The following is a 26330-nucleotide window of genomic DNA, read 5'->3' as shown; positions in this document are numbered from 1 at the left end:
GGACTGCTGGTAAGGGGACCAGTCTTGTGCTGGGTCATGCACACATTTTATTTTATTTTTTCCATTTCTTCTGTCAGTTATAGAGACTTTGCTTTGACAACTCAGCATCGCGTGATGTCCGGCATCAATAATTCATTTAGAATCTTCTGATGTTACTCAATTTAAAAAGGATTGAGTAGAAGACAGGTCCTTTAATTCTCTTTTCATACAAAATATTTAATAAATATGACTTTCAAAAATATTGCCAGGAACACCTCAAAGAAAAACAAAAATTCTGAACACTAAAGTCAAAATGATGGACATAGAATGTCACCGTGATCTCAGGATTTACACAAAGATTTTTTTTCCTTTTTTGAAGAGCCTTTTTTTTTTTTTTTTTTAAAGAACAATGTACACAGCAAAACAAAGAGACTCCTGAAAGAGCAAGGCAGTGATCTACAGAATTCCCGCTGGCCCCTGTGCTGTTCAAGTATCCAGTGCCTAGCTTATGACATCACGCTAACAAAGTAAGGGGGAAAAAAATTTAAAAAATTGAAATGTGGTGGCGATGGGATATGATTCAGCAGTGCTATGCAGCCTTGTCTTGTGTTGTTGATTTCAGCTACTTTGTTCCCTTAAATTATTTCCTTATTTGTGGCAGGCAACAGCTTTTTCCTCACTCATCTTTAGTAGAACGTTTCTTTGTACATTTTCCCTAATATATATATATTTTTTTGCTTCAAAATATTTTGAAACAGAATCATGGTAAAAAATAAAGAAGCTGTAAGCTTACAAAGCTATCAGAACCTTCAAAAACTAGACAGTACACATAAATAAAAAGGAATGGTAATTTAAGGCTCTTGATTATTAAGTTAATAAATCAAATATACACATGATTAATTAAAAATGTACATATGTACACAAGGTTCTAAATTGACAATTTCTTTAAATTCTTCATATTGGCAGCAACTGCTGACAGATCCAACCCACCCAAAAATATTAATAAATATTTTTTTTTCTTCGTCCATTTACAGTCTTCTCTCTGTGCTTTTTGCTTATTCATTTTGACTGTTGCTGTGGTCTGGAGCTGCAAAGGCACTTTCAATACAGAACTAGCGATAAACCAACATAGAACCCTATACAAATATTTTTTCCTACTATAGTAGTTATCAGTTGTTTTTTTTTTTTTTTTTTTTTTTTTTTAGTTTTTTTCTTTAAATAAGAAAAAAGTAACACTTAAGACTACTTGCAAACATGTTGCAGAATCCATCGCGAAACGAAAAGATACTCCGGCATGTCCGCTGATTTGAAATGTCAGACGCGGGCGCTTGAGACTAGCTTTGCATAGACGTGACCGCAGCGCCAATCATTCCAGCCACCCACAGCAACGACCGATCGCCGGTGAACACCGGCTGGTCAGAACTTAAATTATGCACGTCACCCTCTGCCCGCTGTCCACCCTGCAGTTAACCACACGGAGGGCGTGGTCGTGTGGGCGGGTAAGGGGGTTTGGTTCGGTTGGCTTGGCAACACAGCTGCCTGCTATACAATGTAGTCCATCCTGTTGAAGCTCTGCGCGGTTTCCAGGTGCCGGTTGTCCTGCTTGTTAGTCCAGTTGGGGTTCTTGTTGGACGTACGCTCCTCCCGTTCTACCAGCGTGTAGGCGGGCTGTTTGGAGAACCTGGCCTTCTGCAGGTGCTTGTCCACGTCCTCGTCCTCTGACTCGGTGTTGTGCGTCCGAATTTTGGCAATAATGGAGTTCTTGCCCTCGTAGTCTTTGATGGCAACGCTGTGCGTGCCGTGCTTCTCGATGGGGTTCTTGATCTGGTTGAGTTGCTCACGCACGTTGTTTGTCGTGTTGTCCTCGGCCCCCGTTGATGCTGCATTGCTACGGGTGCTCTGCTTCTTTCGCCGCCGTGCACACCAGTACAGGACAGAGGCCAGCAGAAGGATCCAGAAGACAATGAAGATGGAGCTGAAGAGCGGAACCAGGTAATCTAGAACAGAAACAGTTTTTCCTGTTTAAATAAAAAAAAATAAAAATCACTGTATGCAGCACACACAGACTTCACTTCCTAAACATAATTCAGCATTTGAGGTGCTGCTCAGAGACGAAGTCTCACAGTCTAGCAGTTGGGAGGGGTCCGTCGCCACCATTTTGATAAATGGCATGACTGAAGGCAGCAGAACATGTCCAACTGGACCCCTCTCCAGCTGGCAAGCCCTCCACAGCGTCCCTGGCTGCAGGCCCACACCATCTGAACAGCTCAGAGATCCAACCTGAGAGCGGTCCTGGCCACGCCTACAGAGGTCTGCCCAGACCGGTGCAGACATGAAATCTGGCTTTGATCATTTCACTCAAAGTCAGAGAGACTGGAACCGAACCATGTCTTCACTAAATAACTGTGTGTGTGTGTGTGTGTGTGTGTTTTGGTTCATACCAGTGTTGCTGTTCATCTGCTGCATCCGTACTTCAGTGATGGCAGCAATGATGGAGCTGTTCCCATTCCACTTGCTCACAAGATCAATGATCCTATCTGCGATGTCTTTGATGGAACGCTTGTCCTGGCCAGGCTCATCGGTGAACTTAGCGAGAAAGAAACACAGTAAGTAAGTAAATGAATAAATAAATACATTTCTCCATCATCCCCGTCTCAGTGTTCATCCGTCACTCACTATGCTGACGTGGATCTCATTGCTGGCTGAGGAGGACTGGGCGCAGGTGATTGACAGGGAGTTCTCAGCCGACAGGTTCCTCACAATGTGCAGGCGGCGCAGCTCCTCACATATCTGGTGGACGCTCAGGGCCTGGATCACCATGGAAAACAGAGCAATTCATAACCCAGATATTTCACACCACATAAATAATGGCATAAACTCATTTTCGTAAAAAATAAAAAAAAAACTTTCAATGACTTGAAATTGTTGAACAAAACGAACATGTAAGTGAAGAGCGAGGAGGGCAAAGAATAAAAATCCTATTGGAAAAGCATGATGGGAAAGACACCCGCCCTACGCCGTGCTGTCACCAGACACGCTCGTTCATCTCCGGATACTCTCGGCTGGTGCCAGGCGGTCCAGCAGCTAGCGTAATCCTGTGGCTGATGGGGTGCAGGCATTAGGACTGCAGACGCGGGGTATTAAGAGAGGAATCCTGGAGCGAGAGCCCAGAGGAAAAACTCTCCCAGCACCATGCAACAATGAATTAAGCAGAAAGATGGCAGGGGCCACGGCGGTGACTCACTGGAGGCATGACGTCCTTGTTGAACGTGAAGGTGATGTTGGCGCAGCTGTTGTCCTGGTAAGTGGAGCCGGCGTGGCATTTGCTGGGCGTGGCCAGTGGAACGGAGGACCAGCACTCTCCCAGGTCCAGGCAGGGCTTCACGAAGCAGTGCTCCTCTCCTATGGGCACGCAGGACTGGCCGGGCGGGCAGCCGCCACGCCCTTTCGTGCTGAGCTGGCAGGACTTGTGTCCGCACCACATCTGAGGGAGACGATGTGAGGTGGTCGGATTATGAACAGGATCTGTAACGGAACGGACCCTGGTGTGCTCAGCAGGGACGTACCTTGGTGCAGCTGACTTTGCCGTTGTGACACTGGCACGTGTTGCAGTCCTCCTCCCACTTTGTGCCATCTGCGGTCACGTGGCGCAGGCTGGTGACGCAGGATTGACCTGTGATCGCATAAACACAACTCATGTGGACACTGTAAACAGGATCGAAAGGTTCCATTCCGGTTTTATATTAAACGATCGGCAGCATATTTTACAACGATAGCTCGCCAATATTTACATTATGCAGGAAAACTATTGTTTATGACAATATGATATTTTATCGGTGTATTTGACATGTGCACGACTATTGCTACACAGGGGGAAACTGAATTAGATTCTTTTCACTGGTCACCCGACAATAAAAAGGCACAAAACCCGTTATTGGCCGGTGTTCCTCCCCTTGCGCCGCGTTACGCGCGTTGCTGAGGCCTTCGGCTCTACAGATCCTGCTTGAGGAAGCCCTCACCTTCCAGGCAATGGGCGCCGGTCCTGCCCGGCGGGCACAGGCAGCGATACCCGTTAATCTCATCCACGCAGGTCGCGCCGGCGGCGCAGGGAGACGACTGGCATTCGTTAATGTCTGAGAGGGAGAAAGACGGCGTCAGGCTCGCGTGGTCCGGGGTCTCGACTGCAGACTCAGAACGTTCTAGATCGCTCTGTTTTTTACAGCGAGACGCAGGACACAAAAACATGCGGAGAAAATGGAGAGAGACAAGCCAAAACACGCCAAACAAGACAGACACTCCCTGCGAGGACGACTTCGGGCCTTGGCTGAACATTCTGAAAGACTAGAAACAGGTGTGTGTGTGTGTGTGTGTGTGTGTGTGTGTGTGTGTGTGTGTGTGTGAGCGTGCATGTATGCGTGTTGGGGAGCTATAATTAGCGCGACACACTGAGACAGACTAAGCTGGTGGACCCCAGACAGTGGGCAGCACTGTAAATAAACCCCGTCCTGGCGAGGGCGGAATGATGGGCCAACGAGGGTTATGGGGTTCCGCTTGCATCATCGAGACTCACTTATGCGGCAGTCCGGACCGGCGAAGCCCGGGGCGCACTCGCAGCGGTACCAGTTCTCCCCGTCCACACACATCCCGCTGTTGTAGCTGCGGGCAGACAGAGAGGGGGCGAGACGAGGGGTTAAAGCCCAGCACAGGGAGGACACGCCCTTCTCACGCGCATCAACACAGAATCCAATCCTCCTGTGAAGGACCGTGAGTCACTCAAAATCGGAAATTCCCCCTCCCAAATGTAAAAAATGACCTTCTCCAAGCACAGGGTGGCTGGACGCACCGCCACATTCTTTTTTTTTATTTGATTAGTTTTTTTTTTTTTTTTTTTTTTAAGCACACACGTTTCCCAGCAGTGCTCTGCCTGCGGTGAGAAAAACAACGCGCAGCTGCGGCCGTGCGTCTACAGGAGCCTGGACTCACCATGGGTGTGGACTGCAGTCGTTGGTATCTGAAAGAGAGAGAGAGAGAGAGAGAGAGAGAGCTTGTTCAGTTTTAACTAACGTGTGACAGTGACAGTGACACAATGGCGACAAGTCTGAGCGTGTGTGCGTGGGGAGAGGTGGTGGTGGGGCGGAGGGGTTAACCACCGCTCACGACTGCCCCCCCCGCCCAGCCACGCCTGGCACATGCACAAGGGAGAAGGTGAAAGAAGAGAACATCTGTCTCCACTTTCCGCATTTAAAGACTTTTTTTTTTTCTTTCGGCCTGCAGTGGTCTGCAGTGTCCGGCCAGCATGAGGGAGGGAGGGGAACTTCGGGGCTGAAATAATAAAGGTGACTTAAGACGTTTCCCACGCCACATCTTCCCCCTTCAGCCTGGGTTCGGTCCGACACTCACCCTGGGTGCAGGTGGGCCCTTCCCAGCCCTCCTTGCAGAAGCAGGTGAAGGAGTCGTTGCTCACCACGCAGGTCCCGCCGTTCTCGCAGGGGTTGGGCATGCAGTTGCTGTCATTGGCTGCGGAGCGGAGGAGAGCAGAGCGGAGAGAACAGCGTTTAACACCGTCCCGCCGCGGGTTTTCATATCTCAGCCGCGAGGGCGGATTATCTTTCCCGTCGGCCTTTTGAAGGGGATTACTGTCGGCTCTTGCTGAAATGGAGCGGATCGTGTGTTGGGGATCTCCAGGTTATGTAGCTGGAGGTGTTACAGGTGCAACACGTCCTCGACACTGAGGTTTAACAGTCAGTGACCCGAAAATCTCTTCTACTTTCCCAGCATTACCCTGCAGTCAATTCACCATAACCTCCAGGTAACATATTAAATATGAATATCAAATGAATATCCAGAAATTCATCAAGTTGCTGTTTCTTAGTCTTAACAGTAAAAGTCACATCATTGTTATATAGTGAAGAAAATACATATTATTTTCTTCACTATATAACAGTGATGTTCCTATATTCCCAAACAAGGGCAATATAGTACGATATAAGAAAATTTTTTTTTTATTTTACTAGAGTACATTTGGGGTATTATACTGTATTACAGTATATTAAGTATACAATTTTTAATGTTACTTGGGCAGTCAGTCGCTCACCTATGTTACAGGTGGCCCCCTCCCAGCCTGGTGAGCAGCGACACTTGAAGCTGTCACCTTCGTCATGGCAGGTGCCTCCATTGTTACAGGTGGCCTCGTCACACTGGCTCTCCTCTGCGATGGTTGTGACAGAAAAACATTGTTTCACCTGCACACACTCAAACGCGCACACAGGAAGGAGAAGGGCGGAGGTGGATCTTACGGGAGTGGCAGGTCTTTCCCTTCCAGCCATTCCTGCACTCGCAGTAGAAGTCGTTTACAAGGTCATGGCACGTCCCTTTATTTAAACAGGGGTTCTTAGTGCAGTCGTCGGTGTCTGAGGGGGGGGGGCACACACACACACACCGTGAGATTAAACCCCCCGCCAGGTGTACGGTGACGGAAGATGACGTGAAACGGCAGTGCTGGGGACTTACTGATCTCACAGTGGTCACCTGTCCAGCCGTCAGCGCATACGCACTCGTACAAGCTGACCTTGTCGATGCACGTTCCTGCGTTTTTACAAGGGTTGCTCTCGCAGTCGTTAATATCTAAATAGAGAGAGGCAGGAAGGGTTTATTCAAACACCAACCAAATTATTCATAAGGACTTCTTTAACTTCTATGATGTTCTTTTAACAGCACTATTATACAGAAAGTATACTAGTATACTACACTATTATACCAGCAACTACCAGCTATCAAAACCTTAATCTCATTACCAATTCGGTTCTTTGTGTTAAATAAGCCTTATTTAAGGACGTTTAGCAGACACACAAAGGGCTCTTACTCTCATGGCAGTAGGCGCCGGTGAAGCCTTCCTGGCACTCGCAGGAGAACTTGTCGACGGTGTCGCTGTGGCAGCGCCCGTGGGGGCCGCACACACTGGACGAAATGTAGCGCACTCCCTCGGACGTGCTGTTGGACATCACGGCGAACGTGCAGCTGTTGATCACTGCATGGCGAGAACAGCGCGGTCAGCAGGCCGTTAAAAAGAACGCCACCGGCTCGCCCCCGTTCGATAGGCCAGAATGCAAAAGCCCAATAATCCGCACCCAAAGCGCCAAAGATCCGGCGCTTTCCTGTGCCATTTAAACTGATCTTTCCTGGCCAATCATACTGCAGGACCCCTCCTCCTCCTCCTGGTGTTGGCAGTGCAACGGCCGATGCAGCTCATAACCCTCAAAACTCACATTTTTCACCACCATGAGACCTAAAATACTGACAGCATTACAGAGCGCTGTGGTTGGTCTGACACTCACACACTTTTAACTTATGTTTGATCACTCACACACACACACAGACACATACACTCCCTTACCTCACATAAATACTTATACACACAAAAAGAACCCCAAAAAACAGGGAATCCCACCAAGTCATTACCAGAAAGGGAACACACACAGAGTAATGTGGAGGTTGCCAGTTTTTTTTTGTGTGTGTGTGTGTGTGTGTTGAGCAAGCTAGGGAAAGCAGGGCAGGAGTTTTTAGTCCAGAGGGGTTAGTGTCAAAAAGCCAGTCCTGGCAACGGATGCCTGGAAGCCTCATGAAAGCGAATACGAGGCCTCCGCTTCGCCCAGGATTCCCCAGGGGTCGCGGCGTCTCAGGCTTACTCAGCACACGGCGCGTCACGCCGATCGCGTTACAGGCAAGTCGGGAGGAGAAAACGGGATGGAGACAGGAGGTTCTCACTTTGACAGGTCGTGGTGCGGCAGTGATCCTTCAGATGGGAGCAGTTCTTGCCCTCGTAGTCATCTGGACACTTGCAGAAGTAGTCGGCGGCCAGGTTGAAGCACGCGGCGCCATTCTGGCAGGGGTCGGGTTTGCAGTAATCGATATCCAGCTAAGCGTGAGGTGTGGAGAAAGACCAAAATTAAATCAATAAGCTGGAGACCGGAGGGGGACGGCGGCGGGCCAACATTACTGCAGGCCGGCAGAATGAGAGCTTGGGCCACAGCATCCTCCCGGCTCCGCCTGCCAGGAAACAGGCGACCGATCGCTCAGCGGAGGAACATAAAGGCAGCCAGCGGCCTCACCTCTCAGCCCACGCTGCTCGACAGCAGCCTCTTACGCAATAGCTACAGACAGACACGTCTCCACCCCGACTCCACTACAGACCCGGAGGTGGCTCGACGGCCACGCGATGATGAAGCACCTCAGTGGAGTTAGCAGTCGGTTCTGTATTTGACTGATCACGTTCACAGATCTTCACTAAATTTTCTCATACTCATTAAACAAACACCTACAGTCATGTGAAAATGCGAATTAATACAGATTCTCTTCCACTGGTTGCACTTTTGATGGTATGCGACATTTCAAATGAAAAACCCTAACCCTATTATCTACGGTGAAAGTGCATGACGTTCATGGATTTACACAGAGTTTGACCGAGCTAGAAGGCACTATAATAATGTATATTAAATCATTCTCTGTGTCTTTCCATTTGTAACTTTTATTTTGAAATATTGCATACAGTCAGAAGTGTACAGAACACCTTAAATCGGCAACGTGTGTGTGTAAGTTCACAGACGTATATGAATTTGTGAAAGTGGTGATTGTGTTTAATGAGTAAGAGACAATGAATACAGAACTCACTGCTAACATGGTATGGTACTGAGGTTACGGTAAGTAAGTTATGGTATTGTTATGGTACGGTATGGAGTAAAGTGGCCGCTCACCTGACACAGGCTCCCAGAGAAACCAGCCGGGCAGAGGCACTGGAAACCGTTCACCTCGTCCACGCAGCGGCCGTTGTTCAGACACGGCCCGCTGGCGCACTCGTCCACGTTGTTCTCGCAGTGCTCGCCATCGTAGCCCGCGGGACAAGCGCAGTGGTAGCTGTTGACCAGGTCCTGCAGGACCGGGACAGGGAGAAGAAAGGAGAGAGACGGCATGAGCAGGAACAACAACTCTCACATCTCACCTCTGCTGGAAGCTCCAGCATTTTCAATATGCACATTTTTTTGTAAAAGCATAAAAAGCAAACCAAAATAAATAAGTTCTTAAGTTTCTATTCAATGTAAATCAAAATATTCCAGAACTCAATGCAGATAATGAATAAATAATACTCTACTACAATGTTTTAATGAACTGGTGAAAAAAAATTATAATAATAAAAGAAGATCGTGGCACTGCAATCACACACAACAATGTTCCCATAATCCAACCCACCAGACTGAGACGGTCTAATGCCCCGCCCACGTAAGGCACATAAACATGCAATCAGGAGAGACAAACTTACCCTGCAAGTTCCTCCGTTCAGACACTGACCCTGACAGTCATTAATATCTGAAAAACATGCACATCAAGTACTCCAAAATTACTTTTTCACACGATAAATTTCAATCTTATTCACTCAACAATTAAAAAAAGCAGAGGTTGTTTTGGCATTTTATCTGCAATCGATTTTAAAAGCAAAATAATTATGCCATAATATTTTGCTCATTTGATTAAGTAATGATTATGTAATGATATAATCTTAAAAGACAAAAAGTACTCACTGGTGTCACAGTTCTGCCCAGTCCAACCAGGGTGACACTCGCAGAAGTATCCACCAATCAGGTTGCGGCAGGATCTGGAATTTATGCAGGGCTTCGCTTCACATTCGTTGGCATCTTTGAAAGACAGATTCAAATTCATAAATTAAAACAATGAAGTGGTGACAGTCCAAAGGAGTTTAAATCAGTACAAATCAGAATAGGATGGTAGTAGCCTAGTGGGTAACGCACTCGCCTATGAACCAGAAGACCCAGGTTCAAATCCCACTTACTATCATTGTGTCCCTGAGAAAGACACTTAACCCTAAGTGTCTCCAGGGGGACTGTCCCTGTAACTACTGATTGTAAGTCTCTCTGTTAAATTTACAATTACATTTACAGCATTTATCAGACGCCAGATCCAAAGTACCTTATTCATTTTTATAGTAACAACTCTACATAGGCCCTATGTTAAACTGAGCAGAATGAAGTAATATTTAAAATTGTATTAGTACAAAAAACTTTAACAGGTTCAACAAGTTATGTAAGTCATTCAAGTAATTGCAAGTATTATCGCAGTGGTGAAAAGAAGCCAAGTGTGCAGATTAAGTGAGTAATTAGGTGTCTGTAAGTGTCCAAGATGTTTAATTCATATATGCAGTACAGAACCTCACTGTGACACATTATTACTATATAACTATATAAAATACATGATGTGTATGCAGAACTGTGTGAAGGCTCAAAGACTAGGTGCTGTGTGCAAAGGGCCACCATATAAAAACAATCAGATTATGGAAGGCATGAAGGATGATTGTGATGATGATATGAAAACTGACCAATCAGACAAGTTTTGCCATTCCACTGCGGGAGACAGATGCATTTGAACCCGTTTACTTGATCCTGACAGGTACCACCATGGTTGCACGGGTTCTGTGCACAGTCATCAATATCTAAGAAGAGCAGAGATGAGATTCAACATGATTTTGTACTTTATGTGTCACTACATATGTATGTGTATATGTGTGTGTTTTCTTTTCCCCCTTACTGATTGTACAGGATAGTCCACTCCAGCCCGGGGTGCACTGGCACTCATAACCTTGAGTGTTCTCCACACAGATTCCCCCATTGGCACATGGGTCAGAGAGGCAAGCCCGCTCAGCTGTGAACATACACACACATTAAATGAGCCTTTCATCACACACACACCCACACACACACACCTTCTCTCGCATCACAGTCTCGTCACAACGTGGAGACCACACCAGTCGCGGACGGAGCTCAGCCTCCAACCTCACTCACGGCCCACGCTGCCAGGAACCCCTCTTTCATGCCAAGTTGACCTGGCCAATGCAGCATGACGGCCATCTGACTGCCCGCCTTTCTTTCCCCCAATAGCGGCAGAAGATGAGAGGCTTGGGGGGGGGGTGTGTGTGTGGGTTAGGGATGACTGACTCCTCAACAAATAAAATGAATGAGTGACTGACTGGGCCCTTCCATGCTTGGCTGGTTGGGACCTAGGGTTCCGTTCAGATGGAAAAATAAAAACTAAGAAATAGAGAGGCTCTGAAAGGTTGAGACTGACCAGTCTTTCAGTTGCGAAAAGTCACATGAGAGGGGAGGAAAGAAGAGAGGAAAAGATGCGGCCTGTACGATCCGTTCCCCTGACCCGTCCACACGAGGCTGTCAACGCCCTCACAGCACGATAGGAACACGGAGACGCCTCATTTCCCCTCGCGCTCATGTGACCACCTCAACCGCTTCAGACGCAGAGGATCCCACTGACCTGAGAGCAGCCGCAGAGGGCGCCGACAGCTCGGGGCAAAGCGCCAAACAGCCCAGCACGACTCACAAGTCCAAACCAGACCGCAGACCTAATCTCAGCTACAGAGCAGAACCTGGAACCCGGCGCAGAGCAGCGGGTCAAACGGCCACAAAACCAGGGTTTAGCAGAACCCTTTTTTACCTGGTTTCTTCAGATACGTCCATAGCCTTTCAGTGCAACCATAGAGGTCCATAAAAAGAGGAAAACAGCTCTGTGTATCTTCTGCTTCTGATACTGACGTTGGGAATGATGTTGGAAGACCAGTATGGTTCCTTCCAGGAAAGCCCTACCAGTAGAAGTATATATGAAGTCCATGAAGAATGGGTTTTGGATTCCTGGAAGGGTTTCTTCTTTTGTTCAGCTGCTCCCAAAGCAAACACAGTGGATCCTCTGTTACAATTTCTTCCAGTCTTCTGCATCCTCTTTCCCTGCACCAATCAGCCTCCTCTTGCCCGGTAGCTCTAATCTCAGCAACCTTCTCCCCAAATATTCATCATCTCACTTCTCAGGGTTGTTCCTGTCCACCTTCTTTACCCCCAACACAGATCAAAACAAGACCCAAGCTGCAAGGACTACAAATGAATAAAAACGAGTGTTTCTTTTCCATACCTCTCTCACAGTTGACTCCAGAGTAGCCCTCGGCACAGGAACATTGGTACTTATCCGGTCCGGTGTTGCTGCACGTCCCCCCGTTCAGGCAGGGCTGATGGGTGGCACAAGAGTTCAGATCTGTCCCAACATAAGAAAGAAATGCATTTAAAATCAGCACCAGCACCCATGTCAGTGAACGTGACGATGCTGGTACCTTTGTCACAGAGCTGTCCTCCCCAGTTGGTGTCACACAGGCATTGCCAGGGCTCCATGCAGGTGCCATGAACACAGCCAGGATGAGGGATGCACTTATCACAGTAAGCACCCTGCCAACCATACTGGCACCTGAAGAGTCAAAAAACACAGGGGTCAGACGTATGGCTTTCTCTCTCTCGGTCTCACACACACACACCCACACACAGAGAGAAGACCAGTAAACCATCTACAGTCTATCATTCTACCCAACACAAGGCACAGTGCAAGCCCTACACGATCATCGCTGCACTCCGGTCTTCATCTCAAATACCAGCAACACTTCAGTATTCAGCTCAATATTAAAAAGCTTTGCTTTTGAGGATACAGTGGTCCATACGGCATCAATCAATCATTATTGAAAATAAAATGCAGAAAGCCGGGCCTCTGATATGGATTAGATTAAGATTTTTTTTTAAATACAAAACATATGTCACCTCAAACCCATCAACTCTGCCGACTCCATGGTGACATTAACCACAAAGGAACATAGTATTATTTAAGCCCAAGGCATTTGTGCAGATTCAGGTTGAGTCTCCCTGGATGATATCAGGGTTAAGTGGAGTTCAAACCTGTGACCTGACAGCCATCCAGGGCATAGCTGAATTTATTACCCATAAGCCCACTCATCACATCATCCCTCCAAGCCAGGACTGCACAGAAGTCGGAAATCCACAAAAACACAACACCAAACGTTCACATGGGAGTACGTGGCCTTTATTCTGCTGCGCCATTCTGTGTTAAAGGTAGCATGAAAAGGGTGTGTCCGCGTTCCAGGATGGGGGCGTGGTATAGAAATCTCTGAAGACAACAGTGCGCTGACGGAGAGGTCAAGCGGCATGTGACAGAAAACCACGCATGTTACACATCGGAGTTGATGTTTTACGCCGCGCTGTGTTACATTTCACGCCTCTAAGCTCCTCAACGGCGGAGTGGCGTGGCCTTCTGGGGTCTTAAGAGGAACCGTTTCCCTTCATAAAACACACAAAAGGCTATTCAATTCAAAACCGCCCAATGAACAACATTAATATTGTCTGGACCGTTGCGTTTGTCCAACAAACAGCTCCACTCAAGCCAAACTATTTTAACGCGAACCCACAAAAACAACAACGGCGGCGGCGGCGGCTCCGTGCTCCGCTGGGAGCTCCTCCGCAGCCAACATTAGCCTGCGGCAAGACGCTCGCTGTCTTGCCTCAGCAGTGTTCCGATGGACCGGGCCCGGGGCATGTTCCCGCCGGCCCTGCCCCCCCTCCCCGGCATGGGACGCATCGGGGCGAGGCCTCGCAGGCCGTAATGGAGCGCCGCTCCTCTACGGCAGCCCCGTAATTAAGCGACGTTTCCCGTGACCTCCGGCGATAGCTGGCTGGTCCCCTTAAAAAAAAAAAAAGAAAGAAAAAAGAGCGAGAGAGGGCGAGCTAGATAGCGGCGGAGCTCTCCGGCGTCCCTCGGGGAGAGAAAATAAAACAATTAGTCCTGGGCCGCGGCTCAGCTGTAAAAATAGACGCGGCGTTTAAGCGAGCCGTGCTCTGTGATTAAAGCGCCTATTTTTAAACGTGTCCATGAGAACGCGGACAAGAACCGCCGGCAGAATCGCTTCCGCTCCTGAGCTTGAACACGATCCCTAGGACAACACAATGGCAGACCAGAAGAGCCGCGAAATCGGCCGGTCCGGGACACCGAGCTTTCCCTGCCCAGATGGGCGATAACCCAACTAGTAAATTCGACGCCCTCGCTGATTTCCCAAGATCCAATGTGCTGACTGATGTTGGAGACATCACCGGTCCGGGAGCCAAAAGAAACTCTTGCCTATGAACGGAAGGCAGCACTGGCCTGGGGTGGTGAAATCACCAAGTAACATACAAAAAGAAAAAAAAAAAAGTGATGATTCATCTGCATTTTAATCACCAAATTAATCAATCCAACTTTTTTTTTTTTATGAGTGACATCTGAAATCTGGAATCTGTACAAGAAAGGTCCTGTAGACCTTGCTCGATTGGCACTATGTCAGACGTTTGATTCACACAGCACTCAGTAGATATCAATCTCCAGCTGGCTCTCCCATAGTAAAATATGCAGGCTGTATTAGAGCCGTGATTGGCTGATAAAATGCCCACAGAGACTGAACTCGGGCTGCCAAAAGCCCTGTAATATGGTGGAAATGAGGGTCATGTAATTATTCAGACAATGTACACGAAGGTCACCTGACCAGCTGCTGCCAAATGGCACTGCTTGGAACAGTCGGATTCGCCACAAAAGTTAAATGTACTTTGATGTAAATATTGTTATGCTAATGGTTTCTACAGATCACGTCCTAGTGAACCAGACAAGGGACTTCTCAATGATGGACATTTTTAAGCACTTATGTAAGTCGCTCTGGATAAGAGGGACTGCCAAATGCTATATATGTAAATTCACCACAGTGACAGAAATTTTCACCTTGATTCAACACCACAACTCTTCAGCAGACAATATAATATCGAGTGCCATTTTCAGCACAATTAGTTTCTGATTCCTATCATTATTTCAGGTAGCAATAGTGCTTGAAACTACACAATTTTAAGCACATAGAAAACAGAATCAGCAAGAATTATCGTTATAAAAGCACCGGGAGGATTTAGTGTTGCCAACTGAGCAACCTGTCAGGTCCCCATAAACAACTTTTCACAAAAAGTTCCTTGCAACAAATCTAGCTAAATTTCTGACAAGGCTTAGCTACTTTCTGTTCAACTTTGTGGTCAATATTCTCGGCAGATTTGCCTGAGATCCAACCTGGATCTGTGTGCATGCACTACAACTACATCATATCAACTGATCAGTCATAAACCTTTCTTGGTTGAACCCCAGACACCCACAAAACAAGTTGTGTGACCAGACCTGGAGCACATGAATTCCTGTGGTTTGACTGCTTTGTGATATGTTTTTGTCATTGTGATCAAACAGTGCACACAACAAAATGTGTCCTCTGCATTTAACCCATCACCTTAGTGAGAAGTGGGCAGCCCTGAAATGTGCTGGGGAGCAGTGTGTGAGGATGGTACTTTGCTCAGTGGCACCTCAGTGGAACCTTGAATGCTCAAGATTTGAACCTGAAACCTTTAGGTTGTGAGTTCTCTTGCAACATGCTGAGTAACATGCATGGCATTTTTCAGAAAAAATGTGTAAAAAATCTAAATACAACAAACCATGTTCACATTGGGTATTGAGAAGAAAGCAGAAAACAAACACAACGTGATGACATAATTTATATGCATATTAGCATGTGTCAAAAAAAATACACCACCATCACTGGTGCCTGATGTTTGGTTTGCGCGTCTAACGGAAGGCTGGAAAAACTGCAGCAACTCTGTCCTCAAGGACCATGGCTGGAACAGCACTTTATAATGACATTGCTCCGTCAGCTCAGTAGCCTAACAAACCACAGCAAAGTCGCTGAGGTGCCACGCCAAATCCTGCAGTTCCTGAACAGACCGGGAGACCAAAGAGAGGCATAACCAGAGCTCCTTAAAAAAAAAAAAAAAAAAAAAAACCCCAACCACTGGCTTACAGACAAACCCAGCAGACTTACCGGCACTCCCCGGGCTGGTCACAGTAGCCATGTTCAGCACTGCAGCCCTGGCTGCAGAGAGCTGGAGAGACGAGGGAGAGGGGAAAAGAGAGAAGGGCGGGGGATTAGTGTTGTCAGATCTATCTGCTCCATGCCAGAGCTTATGGGCTGAAGTCGTGGGAATGGTTAAGGAATGTGGGCAGGAATCTGTTAAATCCGGCTCTGGAACTCCGACCCTAAGCCAACACTGATTTCACACTTTGGGGCACGAGAACGCGGGGAAACGCTGGCGTTCCACAAAGTGTTTTACAGCGGTAAAGCGGCTCAGCATGTTTACCAGAATGACAAATGGAGACTTCTTTAGAGGCGGAGCTTTATGTAAAATAAGTATATCATTACTGTATTTTAAACCAATATCACTCATTCGCATATTAGCGTTTATTCATGGTGAACCATGACCCTGTGGACCCAAGTGAGTTGTGACGTGTACCAGCCTATTATGTAATAATGCTGACGTTAGGGTTTTTACCCGTTTTGCACTCCACACCGGCCCAGCCCACCATGCAGGTCTTATTGCCGTTGTGGTCGCAGGTGAAATGGCCGATGAAGTCGTCGCGAGGCCGGCAGTACTTGTTGCAGCTGAAGCCGTAGTAGTGCTCGTTGCAGGTAACCCGGATCTGGTACTCGAACTGGGCCACGTTGCCGTTGTGGGTCATCTTCTGCCAGGAGTGGTTGGGGTTGATCATTCCGGAGTGCAGGGCCTTCTCAATGAGTCGGGTTCCCAGGCCTGCAGACAATGGACCTATTAGACTCGATGTCATTAGGTTTTGGAAACATTTGAATTGTCCTTCTTCCGCTTCTGACCAGACACGGTGAAATGATGGGGACATCCCTAAAGGTTCTCACCATGCTTCCTCTGCTTCAACACAAACCCTAAATAGGATCACATGACCTCCTCTGGGGTAATACAGAGGAACGGTGGCCGAGTAAATCTTTCACCCCCCTCTGGAATCCCGAGGTCTACTGTGGCATATCACCACAGTGTCACTAGCAGCAGCCCGGTCACTTCACTATGGGGTGATGACATTGTCAACACAGCTGAAAAGCCATTTCCACTTCATAGGCACGTCTGCTTATTTTCTTTGATTGGAAATATCCCTGATGCGCTCTAAGTGGAACGTGGCAGAACACTGGCCACCAAAATCGGGGAACCCGAAAACCCAGAGGGACCCACACACACCGCGCAGAAAACCATGGAGAACAGTCCTGGTCCTGTTCATGGTCCAGCTTGGTAATTCATCATCATAAAAAGTCTCAATCTTGACTCTCCCTGGCCCTCGCCTCGCTCCATTTCCCTTATTTGCTGTGACCAATGACCACAGACGCGCAGACGTACCGTGAAGGGGAAGTTTTAAAAAGGCAGGTGAAAGTGAGCATTTCACTCACGAGTCAATGATTTACACGATTTTGATTCGCCCTGCATTCAACTTACTTACCCGAGTCACAGAATCGTTTACCTCGTCAAAGCTGGTCACATGACCAAAACCAATTCAGCACGGATGTCAAGAGCACTGATCACGGACGTAATTAACTGTGCAATCATTAAGAAAAAAATGCAGAATGCAGCCAATTATTCCAATAGTGTTGACCCTTTCCTGGGTTCTGTCAATGAAACTGAACAGTTACATTCATTGATAATGGAAAATCAATAACAATGGATAAGTTTAAAAAAAAGAACTTGTGGGTAAAACATGATATGCTGATAAGAGAGTAGTGCATTATCTACTAGTGCTTAAACAGCTCATATCAATATCACCAAATTAACAACCCCATTCTCAGCACTCAAATTTCCCACCGAGGCAGCGCGTAACAACACCCGGCCGGCCCCTCCCACCAAAACACACACTGGTGCAATAAAACTGTCTCCTCGGCGGGCTTATGTACAGGCCGGCGGACAGATGCGCGCTTTGGCCGCGGTGCCAACACCTGCCGCGAGTCGTCAGGCATCTGAAAACATTTTGGTAGCCATGCGAGCCCCCTTCACCCCGCGCCACTCATCCACTTCCCCTCGCTGCCACGGGCACCTGTCAGCGCGCTCACTTTAAACAGCCAATGAGACGCAGGGAGGAGGGAAAAATGAACGCCCATATCTGGCGCCGAGTGACGCGCCTCGCGAAAGGTTACGGTTTGCGGCGGAAAGGGCAGAGAGGACGCCGAGGAGGGGTTCGGATACTTACTCCCGGTCGAGGTGTTGTTGTTGGAGTCCAGCGCCTCCACGATCAGTGTGTAGGACCTCTGCGGGGGACAAAATGAGAAGCAGGTCAGCAAGGGAACAAACAGAACTTCAAAAAGGCCGCGCACATGAGGAACCGCTCCCGCGTGACTCAAGGGCACTGCTGCAGCACGCAGGGCCGAGCGCAGGGGCATGGTAACAATTTGGTTTGCGAGGAAACCTGCAAGGCGTTTTTTGCGCGTTAAATTCCAACAAGGCGAAGGAGCGCCGTCTCCGGCCCCGCGTTCCTTCTTCCATCAGAAAATAAACATGGCCGCGGCCGGAACGCCGCTTCCAGGACCGCTTCAGCAACGTTAACAACGGGAATCCGCATTTTGGCTGTAATCTGATTAATTGGATCCAGCAGATCGGCCTCGGCCTTAACTGACATCCTTCGGCGCGAGCCTCTAATCCCTCCTGGATAGGTTCTTGATGCCTGACGATGACCAGCATGCCAGGCACAATGCTCCTCAAAAAAAAAATAAAAAATCACTGAGCTGTAGACATTATCAGTTTTGTTTTTTTTTCCATAGATTTTAGGCCAAGAACAAGGTCATTTGAACCCCACACCGTTAAATATCATAATATTGGGATAAAGATTTATATCAGTATTTTATATCAGCATTCATTTGGGCATGTTAATATCCCAGCTGGTTGACCTCTATGATCCTGGAGTTAAAAAAAAAAAATGGAACTGATCCTGGAGAAACGATCACCACACCAGCATAAAACTGTGTAAAATGTCAGCAGTTTTCAGCTACCGTCCACAAGACAAATTTATTTATTTCAAAATGTGCCTTCTGATGCCTACAGAAACAACATGTACACAAAAGGGCATTATAAGCATAAAGAATGGCGGGACACAAATGGGAAAAGGAGGCGGGTGACGTATCAACAGGAGGGGGAAGCAGGGTGTGTGAGAATTGTCAATCATACCTATAGGCTCCTCTCCTTTTGTTCATTGAAAAAATAATAAGACTTACATTAGTGTTACATAAGTGAACACGCCCCGTGCTCTGTGTTTTATGCAGCACCATGAAAATAGGGCCCTTACACACCTGATAAGCCAACTAAACCACAATTTTACAGGAACAGTCAGGTGGAGGGCTCAGGAGGACATTGGCCCATCCTGTTACACTTGTACTTAATGCTCATCAGTGCTGAACGCTCAGGAACGACGGCGGGTCAGGGGGCGTAAGGCATTAGCAGGGAGGCGTCAGGGGGCACCAAGTGAAACCAAGATCCTCTTTACTCTGAGCTGTTAAACTGAGCCGTTAAAGAAAATACCTCCAAATCACCCTCAATAAGCAGCCACTTCTTGCAGATGATTAGATGACTTTAGAACACTCACAACTGTCTGGCAAGAGGCACCCAGAGCCACCGAAGGACCGCCCCTCGTCCCCGGCCCGGCCGATACCCGTGTAGATAAGCTGAATTCTCGCATGTCTAATGGGTTGCATGCTTTCGTCCTAATTCTTTTCCTGTGAATAGAATATGGAGCCTGGAGCATAAAGGTCACTGTGTGTGTGTGTGCAGGGGGCGGGTAGGGTCACTTTTAGCGTGACTCCTCTGCAGACGGGGGGGGGGGATCTCTGGAGGGCCTGGCTGCATTTCAGCACTTCTGAAACGCTTTGTCTGACTTTAGGTCGTAATGGCTCTCACCGGTATCAGTAACAGCAGCAGAGGCGGTGGCGGCGGCGGAGGAGGAGGAGGCGAGCACAGCAACGCTGCCTCCAGGAGGGAGACGGAGAAAGACGGACAACAAAGAGCGAAAGAGGGAGAGAGAGAGCGGAAGGGAGTCCTGCTCCCAGCGTAATCCGGACAAACTTCCTTCTCATCAAAGTTAGCCCACCACACCCACAAAACTTCATTAACTAACACGGAGATAAACTCATCCACACTAACATCAGTGTAGTAAACCCATACTGATATAATCTGAATTCCGGACTCTGATTGGCTGACAGGTTGGTAAACCATCTAGTTAGGGGCAGTGGTGGCCTAGCAGTTAAGGAAGCAGCCCCATAATCAGAAGGTTGCCGGTTCGAGTCCCGATCCGCCAAGGTGCCACTGAGGTGCCACTGAGCAAAGCACCGTCCCCACACACTGCTCCCCGTGCGCCTGTCATGGCTGCCCACTGCTCACTCAGGGTGATGGGATAAATGCAGAGGATGAATTTCACTGTGTGCACCGTGTGCTGTGCTGCTGTGTATCACATCACTTTACACACTTTAGTTACCATTCTGAGAAGCACAGCATGATTCCTGAGTGTCGGACCCTTAACAGGCAAATAAGAACACGATCTTATGTCCGTACTTGTCCTCAAACACTTCCGCTTCCTCGCTGATGACAGGTGATGGGTTTAAATTAGGCCTGGCATGCTGTCGAGAGGCACCGCGCTTCTCCCCGGTTTGCACGACCGCACGGCCCGCTTACAGCAGAATTACGACAGGAGACATTTACTGCTCCGTGTGGGAAAGACGCTCCGCGCGGAGGTAGATTTTGGACGTGCCTTGACACGAGGCGGTTTCTCCGCCCCGGACCGAAACTGGTAGTGGATCCCAGCCAACGCTGCAGTCAATAGCGCTTTAATTAAAATCTGGTGCAGCACAACTTCCTACAGTCAGCTCCAAGTTCCAATCAGCACAGAGGTATGGCATGTGGGAGGGGGGGGGGGGGGGTCAGCAGGGGAAAAGTTAAACGTTAAGCTCCCTCCGTAACTCAGCATCTGCTTATCAGCACCGAATGCCTGCCGCCACCATGGCTCTTTTTTCCCCCCATGCCCGCCTCTGGCCCTGGCGCAGTCTTTGAACTCCCGCTCCCCTGCCGTCGGGACGCTATGCAGCCCCTCCCCCTCCGCTGGACGCGGCCTTATCTAGCCGAGCTCGTCCGGGACACGGACACCATCACGGGCCTTCATCAGCGAAACCACACGCAAATCCACTCACGAACCCCCCCATCCCGTCCGCCGCCCCGGAATCTGAGGCAAGGGGGTCAACCGAGGCCGTTCAGTGGTTCCACTTCTGTTCCTGAGTGACTGCCAGTTACCAACTACCTGCCCGATGGCATCGGGGCGGAGGGGGAGGGGCCTGTGTGAATCTTGTGAAGGGGAGGAGAAGGGGGCACTGTCCCCTGACAAGAAACGCCGGCGCTGATCCGGGTGCAAGAACAGTCTCCTGTCAGTCAGGAGGAAAGCGGGACTGCTGGCGCTGTGGAGGACCACGCGGAGGATCTCGCACCATCTAATCAGAAAACAAAGGGTCAGCGAGGAGCACAATTACACCCCCACTCAGACCATTACAAGTCAAATGTCTGTGAGGCAGTTGTGAAATCCCCAAAAGTACAAAAAAAAGCAGCATTGCACTTTCATACTTGTGTGGTGGTAGTGGCCTAGTGGGTAAGACACTCGCCTATGAACCAGAAGACCCGGGTTCGAATCCCGCTTACTACCATTGTGTCCCTGAGCAAGACACTTAACCCTAAGTTGCTCCAGGGGGGGGACTGTCCCTGTAACTACTGATTGTAAGTCGCTCTGGATAAGGGCATCTGATAAATGCTGTAAATGTAAATGTTATTCAAAAACTGCACCTTACCATTCCAACGTTTAAGGCCATTAGGAAACATCATTTTTCTCCATTAAAATTTGTTGAAAACTATATTTACAGACAAAGATAGACACATTTGCTCAACCGGTGTGAATTTGGACAGTCTCATTGGTTGTTTGGAGTAACTTTTTTTTTGCTCTTCTGTCACATTCCAAAAATGTAATGGGGCTCCGGTTCCACGTTTCCCGGACTGGCGTTTGGTGTTTGCCTGCTCTCATGATTCCCTGATTCCCTTGATTCTTTTTAGCGGTTGTAATTGGTATAAAGAGAGTTGTGCATTTGCATTGTCCTTCTTTCCCCCACCACGCCTCTGTGACATCTTAAAAACATCTATTTCGTTGCGTAAGTGAATTCCATTAGAACTGAAGACCAATTGTTTCTCATTATGGGCATTATTCCATTCATTAACAGCCATTTCCAACATCAACAGGGTTTCTGATTAATTCAACGTTGCCCAAAACAGCTCTTTTCTATCAAATCTGGGAATATTTCTAAATGACGCGAAACAGGATATTTCCATATCAATTCATGTTCGATATCCGACAACTTAAGTCATTTGTGGAAGCTCGACAATTCAAAGAACACGACGTACAGGGGAATAATTAGTAGAGCGCAGCACAACGCCATAGTGGTGCCTCACACGTGAGAACAAGAGATCCCCACCTCGCCCCGTGTAATGTGCACTTAAGTGTCACATCAGAGACGAGTACAGACAGCAGACGTGTCATTACTAGGCCGTCCGCCGTCAGCACTTTCCCTTCAGGCCTGCGCTTTAAGACTGCGCTCACCTGGTGTCCACGCAGGAAAAAAAACGCATAAAGCCGCAGCTTTCCGCGCCGGCCCCCCGGCGCATTATGCTGAAGCTGCCAGTGTGCGGCAAGGTCACGGTCCGGTTTGTCCAGGAGCCTCTCACATCAGTGCTGAGTCTAACGCTGCTTCCTTTTGCTCGCCCTGGGCCGGCATTATCGTTCCACCGGCTCCATTATGCTCCGTAATCCTCGCCGTGGCCCGTGTGGCCAAGCCATTGTCCCAGGTTAATATTAGCCGAGCCGGGCTGCGATGGGGCAGCCGCTCTACAAACGAGGGATGGACCGCATCGGATCACGACTCAAATTACTGAATTCGTAACGGTCTGCAGATCTGTAAAACCAATCTATTCAGTTCAATTGTAGGATCTACTATGTGTATACTGTCTAAGCCATAGATAACGTTGGGCCAACATCCATGCGGAGCAATATCTGCAATACCATAAAGTAAATTTTTTTTTTTTTTTTAAATAAGCCAACTTAATAAAGCATCATGCCAAAGAACATGAGAAAAAAACAACTTGAAAGTTCCAGGCAGTGTGTGTGTGTGTGTATATATATATATATATATATATATATATATGTGTGTGTGTGTCTATTTGTGTAAGGTAATTAAATCTTTATGGCAAATTGCGGGGATTACTTTCCGACTCTGGTACTAGCACTCTTTATCGGCCGACCTCCGAACACCAGGTATTGGCATCCGAGCTGAAAACTGGATCGCTGAATCCCAACTGAGAGCCACCCGCTTGGAAGACCAGGCCGTTAAACCTCGGAGGGCCTTCGGGGAGCTCGGCATACCTGCGCCGGGAACCTGTGGGAAAACTCATTAAGCGCCGCGCTGGCCCGGGTGTGGGGGTGGAGGGGCTCGGGGGAATGAAGCAACGGAATACCTGAGCTCCAGCCAGGCGTCACTTTCACAGGACCCAACCCTCAACACGAGGCCAGAAAGGACAGAACAGTCCAATCAATCTGTCCGCGGCAGGCAATCGCTTCAACTGCCATCCAACGAGCAATGCGAATTAGCAATACCCGGCCGTGACCCCACAAGCTAAACGCTTATTGCAACATGAAATGTGCATATGATCTGTGGTTTGACGATGTCACTCAAAAAGGGGGAGACACCTTGTGACACCAAAGTCACGAATCACCCTTAGTCACGTCCGATTCGGCACTGGGATTATGCAAGTGCTCCCTGGTGATCACCAGGGGCGCGCCTCTGCAGACAGAAATAGCCTGGGTGTAATTGGACACGCGCATGCCAGCGAGCTGCGCACATTATGCGTGTGGGAAACACTTAGTGGGCTTTAAAGGACAAACGTCACACCGACTCAGGAAATCACCATTCCTGGGCCCAAACAGCATGCACGCAACATGCATCTCATGCCGTGGGCCGGGAACGTCCTTCACGCCCCCCGCTGATCCTTCTGCAGGGGGGAGGACAAGGGTCACTTCATTTAGAATAATGAGAGCGTCCATAAACCTAATAGCATCCAGGTTCATATTTTAGACCAAGCCTAGGAATACCAGGTATTCCCACAGGTCCTAAGGAGTTCAAAATGTATTTCATCTCTGAGCCTCAAACTCCAAACCCGATCTGCCTCCTTGGCATCTCGTGGATTTCCGAACCATGCGTCGCACTGGTCCCAGTAAACAGGAGACTGACCAATCAGCGCGCAGCAACGGCCGCGGCGGTCCAATCAGCAGGCAGAGCACGGGTCTCCGCACCTGACCCCCATTCCCGTCCCACCCCCACGCAGCGTGGACGGGACAACTCACCGGCCACGCGAAGCTGAACGGCAGCACGATCCGGGACGCGTCGCTCCTCGCGCCGCCCCTGGTGGAGAACGTATTCCCCCCGAGCACGGGCGTGGACCGGGTCCCGAAGCTGCACGGCCCCGCCGCGGCCACCCGCGTCTGGTACTCCTTCAGGCAGACTCGGAAGTACGTGTCGCACTCGCCCGCCGCCGCCGCCGCCGCCGCGCACCTCCGGTCCGCCGCGTCGCAGCAGCCGCCGCCCTGCAGCTGCCCGTGCAGGTTCTGCATGGCCAGGACCTGCAGCTCGAACTGGCCCGACGCGTCCGACACCTGCGGGGAGCGAAGCAGACATTTTTATATTACCCACCGGCGTGGCACAACGACGGGAATAAAAGTCGCGCAGCGTTTCCACGGGGATCGCGCTTTAATGCAACTTATATGTTAATAAAAAAAAATAAATAAAAAAAAATTATAAGAAAGAAAGAAGTGTGCAGTGTTATCCAAGTTCTCGACAACCCGCCGCAATCAGAAACTACAATCAAGTAAATTATAAAAAAAATAAATAAATAAAAATAAATAAAAAGTCCCGTGAAAGTGCCCATCCGGCGCGTCGCGGCGTAAATCCACGTACCTGAGCGCCGACGGCCAGTAAAAGTGCGCGGAGGCAGAGGGCGGCGAACACCGGTCGTCCCCGTAAAACCATGCCGCTCGTTGCTCCGGCCGCTCGCGTTAGAAGTGGACGTGGGGCCGAGTCGCGGCGCGAGTGCTCCGCTCCGATCTCAACATGCACGGAGGGACAGCAGGCGCCCTTTCTCCTCCGAAAAATACTAAATAACGGGACGAAAAAAGACCACGGTTCTTCCCCCCAAAAAAACGCATAAAAAGCAGCGGGAGAAAGAAAGCCCCCCACAAAAAAAAAAAAAAAAAAAAAAAAAAAAAAGAAGAAGAAGTTCCAGGCGCTGTCCCGTTCTCACGTTCTCCGCCGCGCCGTCCACGACCGACTGGCGCGCTGCGCGAACCCCGCTGCAAGTTCAGCGGCCGGGCGGCGGGGCGGCGGACGCATGCGCGCCGGTCGGTCGTGGACGCGTCGAGTTTAATATTCAAAAGCCCGACGCCCCGCCCACTCGCCCGGAACACGCAGGTTGCGTGCACCTGGACCGGAGAGGCTGAGAAGCTCCCACACGCAATCTCCGTCAAATAAATAAAAATCTCTTTTTTCATATTGCCCAAATTGAAGTGATAACTGGAATGAAGCTCTTCCTCCATATGGATAATATTAATAATCAATTTTTAAGGTGAAGTGTGTGTCTGTGTGTGTATTGTGTGCATTTTAACTCTCTTGTAAGAAGGAGATGAATTTGAAAAGCTTACAGCCCTCACTAAAAGCACACGAATACTGATGAAAGTGATGTGATTGTCATTGTGAAGCACGGCAGCACAGCACGCGGCGACACAACTAAACGTGTCCTCTGCTTTTAACCATCACCCTTGGTGAGCAGTGGGCAGCCATGACAGGCGCCCGGGGAGCAGTGTGTGGGGACGGTGCTTTGCTCAGTGGCACCTCAGTGGCACCTTCGCTAGGCCACCACTGAAAAAAATATATAAGCTTGCAAATTATCCTTAACATACTCCTGTTCCAGCTGAACTCAAGTCGATCATATATGTTCTGCACAAATATAGGATCCAGTTGAGTAATATTAATCCTTCATATAATGTATATGATTAAATTCATTATTAAATAAATTAATGTTCAAAAGAGATAATTGGCATCTTAAAGTAATGGCACAGGGATAAAGATTGAGTCTATAGCCATGGACAGATCATGTCCAGATCATGTTGCTGGATTATCTAGTTGTGTCACTGGAAATCAGACTTTGAATGTGGCATGAACTTTGGCCTACGCAAATTAATATGCAAATGATCTGAGCATGCGATGGCCCTGTTGCCCCAGCTGACTTTACTGCCCCCTAGTGGAGGTGGGCTACTGTACCCCCTACTCGGAATGGGTATGAAATCGGCAGTGGGCGTGGATCTCATTGCCTGTTGGTGCCATTAATGTGGCACCTCCTCTGCCCACCGGGTGAACAGTCACACCATCGGCGTTACGGGGTCAATCAGTAACCGGCGCCGTCTTTCACCATCACGCTTTTATGGCT

General features: G+C 48.7%; 1 protein-coding gene across 2 annotated transcripts; it reads right to left on the bottom strand.

The window, feature by feature from the left end:
• Positions 1–150: 150 nt before the first annotated feature.
• On the bottom strand, positions 151–25076 carry jag1b (jagged canonical Notch ligand 1b). Of its 2 annotated transcripts, none has more exons than XM_028988909.1 (26): positions 24806–25076; positions 24196–24504; positions 17974–18031; positions 16266–16523; positions 15758–15818; positions 12155–12285; positions 11959–12078; positions 10573–10686; positions 10364–10477; positions 9552–9665; positions 9293–9339; positions 8730–8903; positions 7744–7894; positions 6842–7006; positions 6490–6603; positions 6276–6389; positions 6074–6187; positions 5380–5496; positions 4963–4990; positions 4550–4635; positions 3999–4112; positions 3546–3652; positions 3224–3463; positions 2656–2787; positions 2421–2565; positions 151–1997 (listed from the first exon to the last, which is right to left on the bottom strand). In XM_028988909.1, the coding sequence occupies exons 1-26, from the start codon at positions 24875–24877 to the stop codon at positions 1522–1524; spliced, it is 3675 nt and encodes a 1224-aa protein (XP_028844742.1). In that variant the 5' UTR covers positions 24878–25076; the 3' UTR covers positions 151–1521. The 2 variants fall into 2 exon arrangements, with proteins under 2 accessions (XP_028844742.1, XP_028844743.1); XM_028988910.1 differs by having other exon boundaries at positions 151–1976.
• Between the last annotated feature and the right edge of the window lie 1254 nt (positions 25077–26330).

This window comes from Denticeps clupeoides, chromosome 8 (assembly GCF_900700375.1).
Source record: "Denticeps clupeoides chromosome 8, fDenClu1.1, whole genome shotgun sequence".
Taxonomy (NCBI): domain Eukaryota; kingdom Metazoa; phylum Chordata; class Actinopteri; order Clupeiformes; family Denticipitidae; genus Denticeps; species Denticeps clupeoides.
The sequence above is the reverse complement of the archived record's forward strand: the minus strand, read 5'-3'. Positions and strand labels throughout refer to the sequence as shown.

What these genes read in the sequence shown, in the direction of transcription:
- jag1b (XM_028988909.1), bottom strand. Translation starts at nt 24,877, where the DNA reads ATGGTTTTACGGGGACGACCGGTGTTCGCCGCCCTCTGCCTCCGCGCA. An exon ending in GGGGGCCACCTGTAACATAG is followed by an intron (nt 5,497 to 6,073) that starts GTGAGCGACTGA and finishes TCCGCTCCGCAG; the next exon opens with CCAATGACAGCAACTGCATG. An exon ending in AGGGCCCACCTGCACCCAGG is followed by an intron (nt 4,991 to 5,379) that starts GTGAGTGTCGGA and finishes TCTCTCTTTCAG; the next exon opens with ATACCAACGACTGCAGTCCA.